General features: G+C 51.5%; 8 protein-coding genes across 8 annotated transcripts; 5 read left to right on the top strand and 3 right to left on the bottom strand.

Moving 5' to 3' along the window:
- Positions 1 to 769: 769 nt before the first annotated feature.
- On the top strand, positions 770 to 2,683 carry Aspvir_000064 (flavin-containing monooxygenase; the record flags this gene model as incomplete). The annotated part of the gene is made up of 4 exons (XM_043265209.1): positions 770 to 1,108; positions 1,155 to 1,473; positions 1,528 to 2,166; positions 2,211 to 2,683. 4 exons carry the CDS (start codon positions 770 to 772, stop codon positions 2,681 to 2,683), a joined length of 1,770 nt encoding a protein of 589 aa, XP_043121144.1.
- A 475-nt stretch (positions 2,684 to 3,158) lies between these two features.
- Aspvir_000063 (carbon-nitrogen hydrolase family protein) lies at positions 3,159 to 4,418 on the top strand (the record flags this gene model as incomplete). The annotated part of the gene is made up of 5 exons (XM_043265208.1): positions 3,159 to 3,306; positions 3,350 to 3,840; positions 3,891 to 4,103; positions 4,153 to 4,197; positions 4,242 to 4,418. 5 exons carry the CDS (start codon positions 3,159 to 3,161, stop codon positions 4,416 to 4,418), a joined length of 1,074 nt encoding a protein of 357 aa, XP_043121143.1.
- Positions 4,419 to 4,770: 352 nt separating this feature from the next.
- Aspvir_000062 (putative C6 finger domain protein) lies at positions 4,771 to 7,131 on the top strand (the record flags this gene model as incomplete). The annotated part of the gene is made up of 9 exons (XM_043265207.1): positions 4,771 to 4,832; positions 4,881 to 5,119; positions 5,168 to 5,354; positions 5,404 to 5,941; positions 5,988 to 6,026; positions 6,074 to 6,124; positions 6,184 to 6,440; positions 6,485 to 7,044; positions 7,097 to 7,131. The coding sequence occupies 9 exons, from the start codon at positions 4,771 to 4,773 to the stop codon at positions 7,129 to 7,131; spliced, it is 1,968 nt and encodes a 655-aa protein (XP_043121142.1).
- A 556-nt stretch (positions 7,132 to 7,687) lies between these two features.
- Aspvir_000061 (GNAT family N-acetyltransferase) lies at positions 7,688 to 8,354 on the bottom strand (the record flags this gene model as incomplete). The annotated part of the gene is made up of 2 exons (XM_043265206.1): positions 7,688 to 7,739; positions 7,789 to 8,354. 2 exons carry the CDS (start codon positions 8,352 to 8,354, stop codon positions 7,688 to 7,690), a joined length of 618 nt encoding a protein of 205 aa, XP_043121141.1.
- Positions 8,355 to 9,936: 1,582 nt separating this feature from the next.
- Positions 9,937 to 11,989, top strand: abr2 (laccase abr2; the record flags this gene model as incomplete). The annotated part of the gene is made up of 7 exons (XM_043265205.1): positions 9,937 to 10,122; positions 10,173 to 10,228; positions 10,274 to 10,384; positions 10,429 to 10,488; positions 10,539 to 10,709; positions 10,757 to 10,879; positions 10,930 to 11,989. The coding sequence occupies 7 exons, from the start codon at positions 9,937 to 9,939 to the stop codon at positions 11,987 to 11,989; spliced, it is 1,767 nt and encodes a 588-aa protein (XP_043121140.1).
- A 522-nt stretch (positions 11,990 to 12,511) lies between these two features.
- Positions 12,512 to 14,684, top strand: abr1 (multicopper oxidase abr1; the record flags this gene model as incomplete). The annotated part of the gene is made up of 3 exons (XM_043265204.1): positions 12,512 to 12,844; positions 12,896 to 13,966; positions 14,076 to 14,684. 3 exons carry the CDS (start codon positions 12,512 to 12,514, stop codon positions 14,682 to 14,684), a joined length of 2,013 nt encoding a protein of 670 aa, XP_043121139.1.
- Positions 14,685 to 15,115: 431 nt separating this feature from the next.
- Positions 15,116 to 16,526, bottom strand: ayg1 (heptaketide hydrolyase ayg1; the record flags this gene model as incomplete). Its single annotated transcript, XM_043265203.1, has 5 exons — positions 15,116 to 15,218; positions 15,270 to 15,476; positions 15,524 to 16,266; positions 16,313 to 16,387; positions 16,434 to 16,526. The coding sequence occupies 5 exons, from the start codon at positions 16,524 to 16,526 to the stop codon at positions 15,116 to 15,118; spliced, it is 1,221 nt and encodes a 406-aa protein (XP_043121138.1).
- A 784-nt stretch (positions 16,527 to 17,310) lies between these two features.
- On the bottom strand, positions 17,311 to 18,141 carry arp2 (hydroxynaphthalene reductase arp2; the record flags this gene model as incomplete). The annotated part of the gene is made up of 1 exon (XM_043265202.1): positions 17,311 to 18,141. The coding sequence occupies one exon, from the start codon at positions 18,139 to 18,141 to the stop codon at positions 17,311 to 17,313; it is 831 nt and encodes a 276-aa protein (XP_043121137.1).
- Between the last annotated feature and the right edge of the window lie 403 nt (positions 18,142 to 18,544).

The following is an 18,544-nucleotide window of genomic DNA, read 5'->3' as shown; positions in this document are numbered from 1 at the left end:
TCACCATATGAATAATTTGGTTTTCATGTAGCTGGACGACCTAAAACTAGCTATACTATGAGCTACATTAGAGATACCAGTGTTGACACTCGATCTTCTGCCCTGTTTCGAGAAGTATTTGTTCCACCTTGTTCCTGGCCTGAAGGTTGTGTCTACAGGCCATTGAGATGGAAATATATCTACGAAGTTGCCTTCGAGGATGGGATCATCCGCTTCCAGAGAAATATAAGCTCAGCAACAGCAGCAGGGAGTGATACACAGGGAGTATCTGCGTTTAGAAAAGGCCAATCGAGGTGTCTAAGGATCAGTAAGGTCAAATTGAGCATGCGACCTGATTACTGATCCTTTACCACAGTGCCACTGACCGCTACACAGTAGCTCCCTCCTTACCTCTGCCATTAACCCATCAAATCAATTCATACACTCCATGATCTGCAAATAAATTGATCAACATCTGACGATGCGGCAATGATATCCTCGGCAGACAGCAAACAGTTCTGCGAATCTCACAAGATGAACCTTAATCCCCGCAATCCCCGCATGCAGAGTTGTGCCATTTATGCTTTGTCTCTGGTTTTTTCCATGATAGTTCTCCCCGATGATAAGGTCATAACAGCGTAGTGTCCACTATCCGAGGTATTGACAAAGCTCTGAGCTGTGGATTGCCGGTGACTGACTCGTGCGGGGTGATTGTACTTGATATAAGTGCTCTGGTATGGTAGTTGTAGTGAGCTACCAGATCTTCAATTTAACATTTTCAATCGTGAAGATGGCTCCAGATGTAGGAAGTCACGTAGGAAATCAGGACTTTACCCGCTCGACGGTAGTCATCATTGGAGCTGGCATCTCGGGTCTGTACCACGCTTTTCTTGTACTTCAAGTGCAGACTGTTGACACGAGACCAGGATTATGCACGGCCATTGACCTCATCAGACGAAGCAAATGCCACAACTTTATCATCCTGGAGAAGAGTAGCGGGGTCGGAGGGACGTGGAACGATAACCGCTACCCTGGCTCATGCTGCGACGTCTGGAGTTCCCTGTACAGTTACTCGTTTGAACAGAAGCCCGACTGGACCAGGGAATATCCAGGCCAAGAGGAGATCTTGGTACTGCCGTCGTGCAGCAAATCAGGCCCAGAGCTGACCGAGACAGGATTATCTGATTGGCGTCGCTCAAAAGTACGGCCTGTACAAGCATATCCGGTTCAACTCGGCTGTGGAGGAAGCACGATGGGATGACGCCGACCTCAAATGGAAGGTCAGGGTCAATGTCGCCGGAGGAAAAGATAGCCAGTACCTCGAGTCATACGAAATCACGACCGACTTTCTTGTCTCCGCTGTCGGACAGCTGAACGTCCCCCGCATGCCTGACATCCCTGGACTCGAAGACTACAAGGGCAAGCTGATGCATTCGGCCCGGTGGGATTGGAGCTACGACTGGACGGGAAAGAGAATCGCCGTTATTGGAAATGGTAAGTCACCACATGGCATCTTAAGCAATAAGCAATAGTAAGTAATAGTGATAGGCGCAACCGCCGCCCAGATCATCCCGGAAATCGCCAAAACCGCCTCGCACGTCTCCGTCTACCGGCGTACCCCGAACTGGATCATGCCGCGCCTGGACAGACCCGTGGGTGTGATGCAAAGAGCTCTATTGAGATACATTCCGCCCATCCGGTGGCGAAAGCGTGCTCTCATGATGGACTTCCGGGAATGGTTCTTTGATGCGGTCGTTGATGGGAATTCGGCGCTCTCGGATGTAATCCGCAAGACGTGTCTTGATGCCATGCGGGCGCAGTTACCCGATAGGCCGGATTTGTGGGAGGTGTTGACGCCGAATTATTCTCCCGGATGTAAACGGGTGCTTCTCTCGGACGACTACTACCCTACACTGGGCAAGGAGCATGTAGCCCTAGAAACTCGTCCCATCCAGCGGATTACGAAAACGGGGATCGAGACTGCTGATGGCGAGATGAAGGAGTTTGATCTCATTGTTGCGGCGACGGGGTTCAGAACGGTCGAGTTCATGTATCCCATCCAGATTAACGGGGTGAATGGTCGGTCTCTGTCGGATACCTGGAAGGACGGGGCGATGGCGTACTACGGCGTGACGGTGGAGGATTTGCCTAATTTCGCCATGTTATATGGACCAAACACTAATCTGGGTTAGTAACTCACTTTCAATAATGGAGATATGCTGACGGCTTAGGTCATAACTCGATTATCTTGATGATCGAGGCCCAATCGAGGTACATCAGCGCACTCGTGAGCCAGGTACTCCAGGCGCAGAGGGACGGTCAGAGTCTGGCACTGCGACCTAAGCCTGAAGCTGTCAAAAAGTTCAACGAGGTTATCCAGGCAGCCCTGAGAAAAAGCAGTTTTGCCGACCCCAGCTGCAGCAGCTGGTACAAAACCAAAGATGGACGCATCACCAATAACTGGCACTGTACGGTCGTTGACTACCAGAACGAACTCTCCAGCGTCCGGTGGGATGATTATATTGCCGAAGGAACCGGCAAGTCTTTGATTGCAAAGAAGAAAGAAACGAATATTGGACGGGTGAATGAGGGGACGTTGATCAGTAACACCTCGCTTCTCTGGGGAGCGGCCAGTGTTGCTGTGGCATTGGGAGGATACTATCTCAAGGGGAGTGCTTTGTTGAGAGGAAGCCGAGTGAGATGATGTAGTACGGAGCGGAGCATGGTAGTACAATGGAACCATAATGGTAGGATTTGTGCAAGATTCCCCAGTTCTGCTTGGGATCCCTGGCCTTTGCTCGGGATCTGCAGATAAACAGCATACACCGAGAGACATCATGTCAGACAAGGCGCGTCACTAATCATGATTACGGTATCTATGCAGGCCAGATTAATATTGCTGCTGCTTCTCTTACATTCATTGCGATAATCGTATGATCTGAACCGCATACAGATCCCGAGGAAGATGATACGTACTGCGATTGTGCTACTCCGAGAGCAGCATGCAAAGACCGACGAGTTGCCCATCGGATGGACTGATCTGATCATGCAGCTTCAAGTACAACGTCCTTTATGTCCAATTAACACATATATAAAGGTCTCGAGACTTGACTCTGTCCCTTCATCATCGATCTAGAAGACCAAGCACACAGTATCTCAGGTTGATATACTTTCGCACCATGGCACCCATCTTGAAAAAGTACAAGGCCGCAGCAGTCAACGCTGAGCCTGGCTGGTTCGACCTCGAGGAATCTGTCCGTCGTACGATCCATTGGATTGACGAAGCCGGCAAAGCCGGTTGCAAATTCATCGCCTTCCCTGAACTATGTAGGTGACCTCTTCCTTTTGCTCAGCTGTACTGACTCTACAGGGATCCCCGGGTACCCGTATTGGGCCTGGAAGGTCAACTACCAGGAAAGCCTGCCTCTCCTAAAGAAGTACAGGGAGAACAGCCTCCCCTCAGACTCGGAGGAGATGCACCGCATCCGCAACGCCGCCCGCGCCAACAAGATCTACGTCTCGCTGGGCTACTCCGAGGTCGACCTTGCAAGTCTCTACACGACACAGGTCCTGATCTCTGCCACCGGCGATATCCTCAACCACCGCCGCAAGATCCGGGCCACCCACGTCGAGCGCTTGGTCTTTGGCGACGGCACCGGCGACACGACCGAGTCGGTGACGCAGACGGAGATTGGCCGCGTGGGCCACTTGAATTGCTGGGAGAACATGAACCCGTTCATGAAGGCGTATGCGGCCTCGCTGGGCGAACAGGTGCATGTCGCCGCCTGGCCGCTCTACCCGGGCAAGGAGACGCTCAAGTACCCGGATCCATTTACCAATGTGGCCGAGGCGAATGCGGACGTAAGCCATTCTTTTCCCGGTATCTTCCCTCTGAACTAACAGCTGCCCAGCTGGTCACGCCCGCGTATGCCATCGAAACGGGCACTTTCACCCTGGCCCCATGGCAGACCATCACCGCCGAGGGAATCAAGCTCAACACACCCCCGGGTAAGGAGCTGGAGGACCCTCATATCTACAACGGCCACGGTCGGATCTTTGGTCCAGACGGACGGAATCTCGTTGCGCACCCGGACAAGGATTTTCAAGGCCTTCTTTTTGTTGACGTAAGCACAGCAGTTCCGTGGTGTATGTCTAGGAACTAATCTTTCATAGATTGATCTGGACGAATGCCATCTCCCCAAGGCCCTCGCTGATTTTGTAAGTGGGACACTGCATAAATGAGTGAAGCTAATGCATCCCAGGGAGGCCACTACATGCGTCCGGACCTCATCCGTCTGTTGGTTGACACCAACCGCAAGGACCTGATCGTGCATGAAGATCGTGTGAACGGGGGAGTTGCCTACACTCGTACAGTGGACCGGATTGGACTGTCGGCGCCTTTGGAGGCTGTGTGCCAAGAGGTTGAGCATGAGAAGTGAGACATTGCTGCCCGTTGAAGATATCCCCTCTCTTTTGTGTGTTCGCTCCTTGTACTTCAGTATCCGTCAATGGTAATGTAGTCTGGCATCGACCTATGATAAGCCGAGTTGTAGTTTCAGGTTCTGAATGAGTGTTAGAAAAATAATCTAACCAATTCTAAATAAGAGGATAATTTCTATTTCTCCCAAATCATACGATCTTAACGTATCAATGTTAATATAAGGGTTCTGCTCGGTGTCTGCTCTCGGGGATTGCACTCGGGATCTGTTCAAATTTTGCCTGAACAAACACCACACAGCTAATTTTCAAACGGCATCTGCTCTCGTTTTCTAATGATCATCCAGAGTCACTATGACCACTCCCGTACGCCGAACATCTCGCCGTCCACCTGTCAAGGTTGCTTGTCTGCCCTGGTAATCCACCTAACCACAGGAGTAGTGCCACAGCTGATACTGATATAGTCGCGCATCACGGATCCGATGCGACGGCCAGGAAAAATGTGCGAATTGCATCTCCCGGGAGAGGATATGCTGCTATGTTCCCAGCAAGCGAGGGGGAGCGAGAGTTCCTCGCAACAAGTGCAAGAGCAGGAGCAGACCATCCTCCTCTTCGACTGTACAGACTGTAGATGAGAAGGATGAAAGTCGGCAGGTGTCAACACCTAGTGCAGAGGAATCATGGAACTTGAACAATGAGGATGGTATATTTGTCATGTTAACCTGAATTTCTAAAGTTACTGACAGATCAGACCTTCTCGATCACTTTATGAGCCTGGGGAGACCGGGTGCTGGACTACGCAGCGTGGAAAGCTCGGTGGCCGACATGGAACACATCTTTGACCGTATATTTGAGGTTGAGAATGGGAGCCCTACTTTCTCTGAAAGCGACGAGTCCATTTCGGATCTATTGCAGGTATACGGCAGCGATGAGGACATGTACGCCACCTATAAATCCGTCGCGACAGACAGCCTACTGACGAGTCAGACTCGATGCCTACTACGTCTTCATCCATCTCTACTATCCTATCCTACCTCCTCCAGAACGACTCCCGGCCTGCAATCGTCCACTGAATGAAAGTTCGACATTCCGACCGTCCAGTCCCCTGAGCTTGGCCATATCTGCCATCCTCGTTCTCATCCCGCACCCCGGGATCAAGCAACCGTCGACGCCGGAGTATACGCGGCTTCGACGAAACGTGGCCCACAGTTTTGCGCAGTCTGCTCTCGAAGCAGTAGAGGCTGATCTCGAGTTACTAGACTCGTCGTCTGACCCGTCCAGAGCACTAAGTGACGGAGCCCCGATGATCGCCCGGCAGCCATTTCATCCGAAAGTGCCTCTCCCACTCGAGGCTGTTCTGGCACTGGTACTCTTGAGTGTTTATGAATATGCCCAACGGGGAAATATCAGGAAGATGTGCAATCGAGCGGGACAGGCATTGACAGCTGCGATGAGCATGTCACTGCATGAGATGGTCGAGGATGACGAGTACGCCGAGGCGCGTCGGAGAGCTTGGTGGATTACTGTTTGTGACTGTTCTTGAAGTCTATGGCTCAGGCTAATGATCGTAGTATCTGACTGTCTGTCAAGGCTCGATAGCTAGCGGGATTGTAGGTATCCTAGGTTCCTTCCGCGGATTTTGTTCTGATCTTCATAGCCGGCTGCTTTCAACTTGTATGACCCACGCTTTGTGACGCCGTATCCCGAGGTGGGAACTTCTTCCAGAATGATATATCCTATGATATAAGATTAGTTAACCATCTGCAGGGATGGAAACTCCTCGTTGAGGCGCAGCAAACCATCCTCGAGGCCACCACGTTTGTCCACGATCTCGACCAGACGGTCAAATCTCGGTTCAAGGCGTCCTGGATCCCGAGTCGAATGACAGAACTAGATCATCAAATCACGGCCCTTCTTCTTCTTTGTAGGCGGGCGTCCTTATCCACGACTGTCTCTCCCTTGGATTCGCTGGAGAAGATCGCCTCACAGACAATCAACCAGATTGCGGAGATCAAGCTGCACAGGTACGCCAGTCAGTCTTCATTTACTCTGTTGCTGACCATTTCAGCGCTCGCATCAAAGTCCACCGATTCTGCGCCTTCTCAGACGTCCCCATATTCCGCAAACGCCACTGTGATCTTCAACCCGAATGCTGTGGCGTCGAGTCCGTGGAATCCGCCATCCCCTCGCCCGCGGAAGATATCCCCCTTCCGTCAATCATGAAAGCTGACCTCCCCGATCTCACATTTCCTTTCTCATCGCATGCATCGTCTAAGATATGTCTCCAGTCTGCATTGAACATCGTCACCCTGGTCGATAACCTCTCCTACCCGAATCCAGACCATACCATCCCCCTGACCCTGCCTCCGTATCTGTCACATGCCTCCCGTGTAGAAATCCCCCGCGTGATGCCCACCTTCGCCCGCTGCGTAATGCAGGCGAGCTATGCGATGCTGATGCTGTATCTCAAGGCGCGGGCAAAGCATGCCCATACTCCCGAGGACTCAGCGTCTGCGAAGGGCCTGTCTCTCACGGGGTTTTTGAACGAATTGCAGCAGAATCTCCGGCTTGTGTCGAAGATTCTGGCGAATTATGCGATTGCTGCGGAGGCGTTGGAGGGGTTGAAGGGTGAGTTTCTTTCGTTATTGTTTTCTGCTATATTGATTGCTGATCAGGTTAGAGGAGGTATCGCATTGGGCTTTCTTGGAGGGTTGATCGGGGTCTACAGAGTACTTGTATTATCCGTGAATATTCTCTCAACCTGTAGAATCACCCTGAAATTCCCCTCAGTCTTGATCTTCTATGAAAATATAGCTTCTGCGCTATTTGGCGCTGATTCTTCCAGATCACAGCACAATTTATAGTTGACTGGACTGCGTCAACATTAATTCGCTGATTTATTGATGTCCAGAGTCCAGCATATACTGAGGAAATATTCCTGTATCTAGCCAGATTTTCATGGAAGCTATGATCAACGTTCTCAGTCACCTGATATAGTACACTGCTGGTCTAAATTCATAATGTAATTATTGATCTGAAGAGTGAGTTGCGCTGCGATTCTCACCATTAATAGTACCAGCTTCACCCCAGATAAGCTCGGTTGTCGAGTCTTGATGCAGACAGGGAGGAGGTATCAAGCCCACGTGTGAGCTCGCTAATTAGAGTGACCTTGAGTTGGATATCGAATTGAATCTCCAAGTGTTTGTCTAGATCTGTATAAATCATCAGGCATGACTCTAGTGATCCAAACAACAGCATATTGACAGACGTCTCAGAGGTTGTCATCACGACAAACGCTGTACTGCAGATAGACCGTATCAATCCTTCTCAGGTTAGTAAACAAACATAACAGCATATGAATAGGCATCATACCATCGCCCCTTCTTATATCCCACATTCTTCAGTCGCCCTCTCTCCACAAACCCGCGTTGTTCATACCACTTTCGTAAACCCTCGCCATTCTCTTTCCCGGTAGTGTCAACCGACATACAGGCGATAATACTATGCACTCGCCCCTCGTCCTCTGGAATGAACTGGACATGTGTTTCGTAGTCCTGGTGTTCGCGCGCACGGTGCCAAACCCCTGGTTCCGACTCGACAGACTCCAGGATGGACGAGAGTAGACGGCTCCCCACGCCGTTCGATGTGTATTCTGGGTGAACGTACAGGGATACCTCGACGGTCGGCGCGTATGCCATGCGTGTGCCATTAAACGGGGCGAGATAACCGTAGCCTAGGACTTTGCCGGTTGTGTCGATTGCAACGCGATAGGGTAATGCGCGGGACTGGATGTCTTGGAAAGAGGAGATAAGGGATTCTAGGGGAGGGGGATGTCGGAGGAATGTGGCGACTGACTCGCGCACGTAGAAGCTGTAGATGGCGTGGATTTGAGAGATGTCATCCTGAGTGGCTTCTCTGATTTGGATGGACATTGTCATTGTGCTTTTTGATGTTAGGATGGGAAGGAAACATGATGCTACGGATTAGGCTTGGGCGATGATATGAGTCATTGGCTGCAGGCTGTCAGGCTCGTGTTGTTTCGTTGGCTTAATATTGGTTGTTTACATCAGATACGAGCGAACTTAACTATCAGGAGTCTTGGCTATAGTCCGCTTCTCGTCCTCACTCTGTTTAGTTGGATAGCATTGCGGGAATCGTCTTGGGCTGAATATATACTCGTATACGTCGATTCTCGGCGCGCACATTGTAGGAATCTGCCTATTATACATCCCTTGTTTCTCCCCTATCCAACCCATTAAGCTATCGCACCAAGTCTTCTATTTCTCGCTCCTATCCTGAGAAGCTTCAGCTGTGGATCTCTCGACCGGTGCTTCCGTGGCGGATGTTGTATAGTCTCCCAGGCCAAGACCAGGTGATTTGTAGTCATAGTCGTACCACCAGCCGATGTCATTGATGCCGGAGGCATAGTATTCTTTTCTCATGGGTTTGTTTTTGTTGTTTCTGTTGTTGAGCTGCCTGGTTCCACGGACACCATAGTTGGTAGATGCTTGGGCGTCGTAGGTGCCATATGTACTGTCGCTGTCTATGGGTTCGCTCATGTTGGGTTTAGAAATTCAATACGCTTGAACTAATAGCTTTTTTGGTATGTTTAGTGAGTTCTTGAAAAACATATGGTCGTTGAAGCGCATTTTATGTGTGGCAGTGGCAATAGATAGAATGATATACTCCTGATGTCACCACGGCTCAATGAATCTGTGTTTGACAACATATACTCAGAGTTTATTTTGATTAGAGTTGTCATCTGTTTATTATGATTGTTTCTAAATATGAAACACGACAATGGAGCTAGTAAATGAGTTTAACGAGAGGTTGTTCTATCTGATGTACGTTACGCTAAAGTTACGGCATATGAACGGCGCCCAGAAGATATATATATTCGGGGGCTGATCTATACCATCTTCATTTTACAATCATTTACAGTTTCACTATGGAATATTCAATTATGATAGCTATAGTTTAGTACTTACTGTAGTCTTCAATGCCCAGTCACAGACAATATCCATCAGAAGCTGGCCTGGCTACGGATTGACCACTCTCAATGCCTTGGACTTCGAAGCTTGTGGATAACCAATCTACGGCTCATGCCTCTTCATAACAACCGAAATGGGTAATTATTTGCCAAATTCTAAAATAATACCTGGCCGAGCTGATCAGCCCAAGCCGGCCAAGGAGTGGACAATGTGCTGGGAACGTCCAACGATCGACAGAGCTCATAGGGTCAGAATTTTGAACAATAACAACAATACAATAGCCACAGGATGACGGCTGATTCCTTCCCGCGGCGTATGTATTCTCTAGGACATTTGTTGTATGCAAGGGGGAGAATGTAGGGGCGCTGCTCGCAATAACTTCGTGATTGACAGACTGTTTTCAGTCATTGCCACGGAAACGGGAATATGTGTCATATGTTTGAATTGTATCATAAAAAGATGGATCAGCTTGATGAGACTGTGTCGGTTGTCTCCTGTTTCTGTCTTCGATTCATTCATACACGACAAAATGATATGGTATCAATCAGCTTCCTTGCTGGGAGTGGCTGCGATCGCCCATGCAGCCAAGGTGCACTATTCCCTCGACCTGACATGGGAAACCGGCAGTCCCAATGGTGCCAGCCGGGAGATGATCTTTGTCAATGGTCAGTTTCCCGGTCCCTCGATCATTCTTGACGAGGGCGACGAGGCAATTGTAAGTTTATGCCAGCTATGCAGCATATAGTGATCATACTGATTTGGTAGATTGATGTCACCAACCACTTGCCATTCAACACATCCATTCACTTTCACGGCATCGAGTAGGTACTTTACTGCCAGGGGATGATTCTTCTGACGTGATATAGACAGAAAAATACCCCGTGGGCTGACGGAGTTGCTGGTCTTTCGCAATGGGCCATTCAGCCGGGCCAATCCTACACCTACCAGTGGCGAGCAGATACTTATGGGACTTATTGGTGAGTTTCATTCTCCAAGGTATATTATAAAGCTAACGACTCAGGTACCATGCTCATGACAAGGCTGAAATCATGGACGGACTATACGGACCGATCCATATCAGGTGAGGCCTCAACCCAAGGCAAGACAACACTCATACTAACGAAGAGATAGACCTTCCCCTAACAGAGATTCCCCATTTTCAATAATCTCCAACGATCCGGCCGATATTCAGGCCATGAAAGAAGCCGAGCGCAATGGCAAACTGGTCATGCTGTCAGATTGGGATCATCTGACCGGCAAAGAGTACATGAAAGCATTGGAGGAGACCGGATACGATATCTTGTGCGTCTGACAAGCCTTTTCCACTGGATACAATCTGACCATATCAGCTGCTCTGATAGTGTTCTCATCAACGGTCACGGCTCGGTGTTTTGCCACGACCCCCAGGAAATGACCCAGATGGTCCCGCCGCCAGTAATGGCCATTGTCAATGCCTCGCTGACCGACAAGGGGTGAGTCGATCCATGCATATCGCAGATCGGAGATGATGCTGACGGAAAAGATGTCTACCATTCGTGCCTCCCATCCAAGGCGACTGGGAACATCACCCTGAGAAGCTCCCGCCCGGCCTGAATGACGGCTGCCATCCCAGCACCACACAGGAGACAATCTTCACAGTGGATGCCAGACACCAGTGGGCAAGCTTCCACTTCATCAGTGCAGCCAGTCTCAAGGTGCTGGTCGTTTCCATCGACGAACACCCCATGTATGTGTACGAGGTTGACGGCCGGTACATCGAGCCGCAGCTGGCGCACAGTATGAAGCTGTACAACGGCGAGCGGTACTCGGTCATGGTCAAGCTGGACAAGGAACCGGCCAACTACAAGATGCGCGTGGCCAACGACGGCGGCAACCAAATCGTCTCCGGGTTCGCGACGGTCACCTACGAGGGCGGCCAGACCAGCCAGCGCCCATCGCAGCCGTACATTGACTACGGGAGCCGTAACACCAGCGCCGAGGTCATCCCGCTGGACACCAACAATCTGCCTCCGTACCCGGCCATCAGTCCTGCCTCCGAGCCGGATGACTTCCACATTCTGATGCTCGGCCGCACCAACTCCTCCTGGGAATGGTCGCTGGACGGAGCTGCCTTCCTGCCTAACCACCTCGGTGCATTGCCGCCAGCGATTCTGGACCCTGAAGCCCCCGAGTTGGCGAACGCGCTCAAGATCACCACCCGCAACGATACTTGGGTTGATATTGTCTTCCAGCTGGTTGTCGGCAAAACTACCCCAATCCAGCCTCCTCACCCTCTGCACAAACATTCCAACAAAGGCTTCCTCCTGGGCACAGGCCACGGCAAGTTCAACTGGACATCAATCAAAGAAGCCATGGAGGCTAGCCCGCAGAGTTTCTTGAAGACTCCTATCTACAGAGATACGTTTACTACCTCGCCACAGGGAGAGACGTGGACTGCTATCCGGTACCATGTCGAGAATCCGGGTCCGTTCCTGTTGCACTGCCACATGACAACTCATCTAGCCTCGGGAATGGGTCTGATTCTGATGGACGGAGTGGATGTGTGGCCTGAAGTGCATGCAAACATGATTACTCCTACGTGATGGTCAGGAGCGGACACCATTATGAATCTTCAGTACATAGGATTCATCGCATAACATTTAATATTTGTTTATCTTCTACTTTATTTTTAGAGTCTGGGAATGTAGGTGAATCCAGGATTGACCCTCGGATAGATATACAGTGGGAATATTATTGTCCTTGATCTCATACTAAGCAGAGCATTCCGCATACATCAAGGAATGATCAACAGAGGAATTGGACTCGTCCTATCCCTTCTTTCTACTCTCTACCTCTTACATTGGAGGGTCTTGGATCATTGGTTCTTGCATCCAAAGACTCCTAACTCTTACTGCATTCGGATGTCCTGGCCCCTTGCATTCCTCGCCTATCCCCCTTGCATCACACTACTCCGATGTCAGTGTTAACTCATAGTTGTTATTGTTTACAATTCCCGCGTTCATTGGCCCCTGAATGACTTTATTTAGCTTCGCTATACCGTCGCGACGGGCTCAGCAGAGTATCTTTCCTCCAACAACCGGCCCGACATAGGCCACCGACACACCATGTTCCATTCAAGGGCTTTCCTTCTCTCCTGGCTCGTGGGCTTTACCGCGGCCAAGGATATCCATCTCGATTGGAACATCACCTGGGTGTGGGCAGCGCCCGACGGCTTTGGCCGCCCCATGATCGGGATTAACGACGAGTGGCCATGTCCGATTGTCAATGCCGACCTGGGCGATCGACTCATTGTCGATGTGCACAATGGTCTGGGGAATCAGTCGACAGGAATCCATTGGCATGGCTTCTATCAATATATGACAGGAACGATGGATGGCTCGAACCAGGTGACGCAGTGTGCCTTGCCTCCGGGGAGCAGCATGCGCTATGAATTCAATGTAAGTTCTCGACTCGCCATGAAGATTATACTGTTTATACTCACGGCACAGGTCAATCAAACCGGTACTTACTGGTATCACTCGCACGAAATGGGCCAGTATCCCGACGGACTCCGCGGCCCGTTCATCGTCCGGGATCCGTCGCCTCCATTTGCGTACGACGACGAGTTCACGCTGACACTGACCGACCATTACCACGAGCAAATGCCCGTTCTTCTGCAGCAGTACGAGGCCGACAGCGTAGGCGCCCAGCCCGGCGTCAACGAACCCTTGCCAGCGGCAGCCCTGATCAACGAGGGGATCGACTTCACGAAACTCCGTGTGGAGCCCAACAAGACGTATCTGATCCATCTGATTTGCGTGGGCAATTGGCCCGGCCACGTTATTGTCTTTGATGGCCACGAGATCAGTGTAGTTGAGGTGGACGGCGTCTGGGTGGACACCTATCCGGTTGGAGACAAGAAGATTCGGCTGGCCACGGGCCAACGCATGAGCATTCTTCTCAAGACCAAGGACAACGCCGACGCCAACTATGCCATCTGGGACTCGATGGACGTTAACATGATGTTCTTCTACGAGAATCGAGCTATCCCCGAGGGTTTCAACCCCAATGCGACGGCATGGCTAGTCTACGACGAAGCAAAGGAGCTTCCTCCCCCGCCCGACGTCCACGAACTCGACCCGAACAACGACTTTGTCGACGATCTCGTCTTTGTGCCTGCGAACCACGAGCCCCTCCTCGAGAAAGTCGACCGCCAGATCATCTTCAATACCGGTGTGACTGAGAGCAACGGCCGCAGCGTGTTCACTATCAATGGCCAGACATATGTGGACCCGGAGGAACCCACAATGTACACGGCGCTGGCGGCAAGCCCAGAGAACTCTACCGATGAGTCGATATACGGACAGGTAAATCCCTTCGTGGTCCAGTACGGCGAGGTCGTGGAGATCATCATCAACAACCATCACGGCAACCTGCACCCCTGGCACTTGCACGGCCATCAGTTTCAGGTCCTGCAGCGCACGACCCCGGAGGGTGGGTACTTTAACGGCTACTTTGCAAACATTTCTTCCACTCCGGTGAAACGGGATACCATCATGGTGCAGAACCATGGACACGCGGTGCTTCGATTCCGCGCAGATAACCCAGATGAGTTTTTGTTACTCCAGTGAAGATAGAGATGCATACTGACCTGTACTACGAGTTTGGCTCATCCACTGTCATATCGAGTGGCATGTCACCAAGGGGTTGACGGGCACCATCATCGAAGCCCCGGCGCAGCTGCACGATATCTCAGTACCGTTGGACCATCAGAGAATCTGTCCCAGCTACGGCACGCCACCGGGTGGTGGCACTCCTCCAAATGATGCACCTCCTGCAGAGAATGCCACCCCGCCCTCGTCTGCTCATCCTCAGGATACTCCTCAACCTGGGGGTTCAGCGGGCTCACCTCCTCCCCAGGATACTCCCCAACCTGGCGGTTCACAAGGCTCAGCTCCTGCTCAGTATAGTCCTCAACCTGAGGGTTCTCCAGACTCACCTCCAGCTCAGTATACTCCCCAGCCTTGGGGCAACCAAGGCCCATCTGCCCCTGCTCAGTATACTCCCCAGCCGGGGAGTCCACCCAGCAACACCGCGCCACCAGCCAGCAACTATCCCCCAGCCTATGCACAGGGCTATCCCGCTGGCTACGTTCCTGTTGCGCCTGGCCCCGTCATCATCGACTCGGAATACCATTACGGCGGCAAGTCTAGTCATGTTGGATCATCTGGTGTGAATACTTGCCATGATGGGGATGCCGTCATGGCAGACAGTGAGGACGGCGCGAGCGCCTCATAGTTCTTTTCTTGTTTATAGCTTCACTTAATTATTTTAATATCATTCTCTGGTAAATATGCCAATAGCTGTTCTAGTGTGCCTGTCGTAACTCTCATCTATATGGCTGAACCATCTATGGCCAAGTAGGTGTATACAAGGGAGAATAGGACTTGTCCGTGTTGAAGTATTCTGGATGAATGCGATGGCATAGTAAACGTTTCAAACTAGCTTCTATGAACCAGACTGAATGGATACGGAGGCGCGTCGATATAGTCAATTCCTCTCAAGACAAGGCACATAGCAGATAGATGTCTGGTCTGTAGACCCAGATTGCAGCTACAGAAGTCACCATTGAATACATTGTATTCCCTATGCTAGACGCATGTTCATCAATTTTATGTTGAATGCTAAAATGATATAGCCCGGAATTTTAGAGACAACAGACTCTTCGATCAGTTCTTCGTCTTCGAAGGCGAAGCCAGAACCTGCTCCAACCACTCGTAGGAATCAGGAAGACTATTAGGATATCCCATGTGCGGAAGACCCTTGTAGAATCTGCAAAAGTCAGTATACTCCGTTTTCTCGAAGGCAATGAAGATGACATACCGTCCCTCCTTGGGTGAGCCGTGCTCAAACAGCACCAGACAATCCTCAATCGGCACAACGCCATCATCGACACCATTCAACAGCAGCAGCCGACAGCTGGGCTGATCGACGATGCCCGTCTCAACAAGCGAGAACTTTTTCTGCGCGCCGGCTACGAACTCCTCGACGGTCTTGTACCCGTGCTTGGTCGCCCATGGCGCGGTTAACCTATCTCGTCAGCCTTTTCCCTCTTTCTTATAAGGAGATTGACGTACTCGAATGGATACTCGTGGTCGTTGACCTTGGCCAACCACTCAGGATCAAGGTAGTAGTGACAGCCTGGACCATGCGCAATAGCCCCAAGCAGCCGGTCGCGGTGCGTATGCGCCGCCCGGATGGCATAGTATCCACCAGCACTCAGTCCCCAGACCACCATCTTGGCGGTGTCCAGCTCCGGCCGCTGGTCGAGGTAGCTCAGCACGCTATCCCACAGGCGATCAGGCGAGGCCGGATCCGCCGGGTCCGCAGGGGAGTCCGCCGTGCCGGGGATCTCAGCGATAACGGCCGCCCAGCCGCGCGCGAGGATCTCATGCGTGCGCTGGCTGTTATCCGGCCGGTAGCCGTCCAGTCCTGTCATGATCAGCACGACGGGGACGGGGTTGGACTGGTCTGCGCCGGCGGGGGTGCGGATGTAGATGGGGATGCGGGCGCCGTCGTTGCCGGCGCGGTAGGTGTGTGGGACCGTCACCTCGCGAATGGGCTGGGTCCAGAGCGAGGTGGCCTTCAGGTACGCCTGTTTCTGGAGCTCGAAGGCAAGACGCTTGATGGAGTCGGGCTTGGTGATGTCCACGTAGGGGAAGCGGGAGATGCGGTAGACTACCGCGGCGCGGCAGAGGAGGTTCGAGGCCTCCTCTTTGTTGCCGGCTCGGAGGGCCTGGGCGGCTTTTTCCTCGAGCGCGGATGCCGTGGGGAGGAAGGCCTGGGTGTATTCATCGCAGGCGGCGTCGTTGATGTTTTTCTGTCAGGTTAGCCTGTTTGCTGTGATACAGAGAGGACAGAAGTACCGAGATGAGCTGGTTGAAGATGGGCTCAAAGTCCTCGATGGAGCCGTCGTGGAAGGGATAGACGCGTTTCTGACACTAACAACTATCAGCTATATTCTAAGTTTCTAGGGGCAAAACATACGGCAAACTTCCATCTCGACTCCCACAGGACCTTCAACGAGCCCTTGTGGGGGAAGACGGTATCGAACTTGTCTCCGAGGATCCAGCGTGGCATTTTGACTACTTCAGTGGCTTAGCTTCAGACACAGACTGAGTCACAGACTGATTTCTAAGCACCTGTCCTCTACTTATGACACGTTTACTAAACACCGCAGATGCATCCAGCCATACAGATTTCCCATTTGGGTAATAGTCGATGCGTGCTGGTGACAGGGCACGGATGCAGCAACTGTCACCGACTGAACTCGACGTGTCTAATTATAGATCAAATTCCAATGCTGCATAATGTCTCGGTCTGGAATTATGCGCTGAATGCATTGCACAGTGGAATTGAGTGTCTTATCCAAAAATGGATAGGTTACATTCGCCGAGTCCATGACATAAGGACTCTGCAATGTTTGACTCATACATGATGCTCTGAAAAGTCAATTTGCAGCATGCAGCATGTCATGGCAATTTCGTTATGCTCTACAGCATTGCTGTATTCATTTCTGGAACTCATGTCTGGTTGTAGAAGAGTCGGCCTCTCTGAACGTAACCCAACACCGCGATGATCAGCCCATATATAAAGTCAATTGGCAATTTGCCACACGCAACGACACGTAGACACATCACTGGATGATGAAGAAGAAGGATTAGGTTCAAGGAAGCGTATTTAGCTAGTTGTCCTGACTTAGCAAGAGTGATTATACTTTAGGTACAGTAGTACAAACGAAAGTAAACTTAGTATGCGATGACTCTGCGAGACAATTTCAAATACTCGATGCAACCATACAACAGTCTAACGATCAGACATTTGCCCCTCCATTGACAGGGATGATCTGGCCTATTCGTTCGAATCACGAGATGATCAGCATTCCAATCCCCACCATGACCCTTGCTTCGGGAAAGAAGGAAAGAGACAACTCACCGTTCACCCATTCCGCATCCGGACTCGCCAGGAATGAAACCACCTTGCCAATGTCCTCGGGCACACCGCACCGCTTCAACGGGCTCCCGCTCGCCAGCGCCGTTTCGATCGCCTCCAGCGAGGAGCCCTTGTCGCACCCGGGCGCATACCGCCATGCGTTCTCCCGCCACATGTCGCTCTTGACCCCCGCCGGCGCAATCGCATTGACCGTGCACCCCTTGCGCCCAAAATCGGCCGCCAAGCACCGCGTGAACCCCTCGATTGCGGCCTTGCTGCCGGCATACAGCGCGTGGCCCGGCACCCCCAGTCCCGCCGCAATGGACGACATGAGGATCACCCGGCCGCCCGGCTGGATGTGCTCGTAGGCGTAGCGGGCGACGAACATCTGCGCCCGAGTGTTTAGATCAAACACCTCGTGGAAGTCCTCGAGCGTCGTCTCCTCCAGGGGCTTGAACTTCTCTACCCCGGAGTTGGACACAACGATGTCCAGCCGGCCAAAGTGGCTGGCCACCTGCTTGATGAGCGACTCGATGTTGGGCACGCAGGTCAAGTCCGCCTTGATGGCCACTGCCTGGCTGCCGAGTGCCTGGATGGCTTCGACGACCTCTTGAGCCGACTTGGCGCTGTGCCCGTAGTTGATGGCCACGGAGGCACCGCGACGGGCCAGTTCGAGGGCAATGCCGGCCCCGATGCCTCGGCCGCCGCCGGTCACTAGGGCGACCTTGCCGCTGAGAGGAAGATATGCTCCTGTATTCACCATTTTGAAGATTCAATGGGGTGCGTGTAGAGGGTGTTTGTTTAGTGCGTTTGTTTAGGTGTGTACATGGTCATTATAGGTTGCGATCTTCTTTATATGCAGACTGCTTCTATCTGTAAAGAGTGCCCAATTACGATTGATAAGCCAATAAGCCTTACCGAATTCGCACTTCATTGTTTCAACTGCAAGGAATGTGTGCAGTGAGATTGTCTAAGACAGGAATGTTACTGCTTGCGAATTTCCGCTCCCAGCTAATATGCTTTAGGATAGACAGAACGACATCCGAGACACATGGCTCTGTTTGCGACGGTCTTCTCCTTGCATGATGCTGCCCGCGTACTGATCTAATATTTATGATTGCTCATCGGCCAGACTGAGACCTAGAATTCGAGTCCTCAATATTCAG

The sequence above is a fragment of the Aspergillus viridinutans genome (genome assembly GCF_018404265.1).
Source record: "Aspergillus viridinutans IFM 47045 DNA, scaffold_1, whole genome shotgun sequence".
NCBI classification, from domain to species: Eukaryota; Fungi; Ascomycota; class Eurotiomycetes; order Eurotiales; family Aspergillaceae; genus Aspergillus; species Aspergillus viridinutans.
Note: the sequence above shows the minus strand (reverse complement) of the source record. Positions and strands in the feature narration are given on the sequence as shown.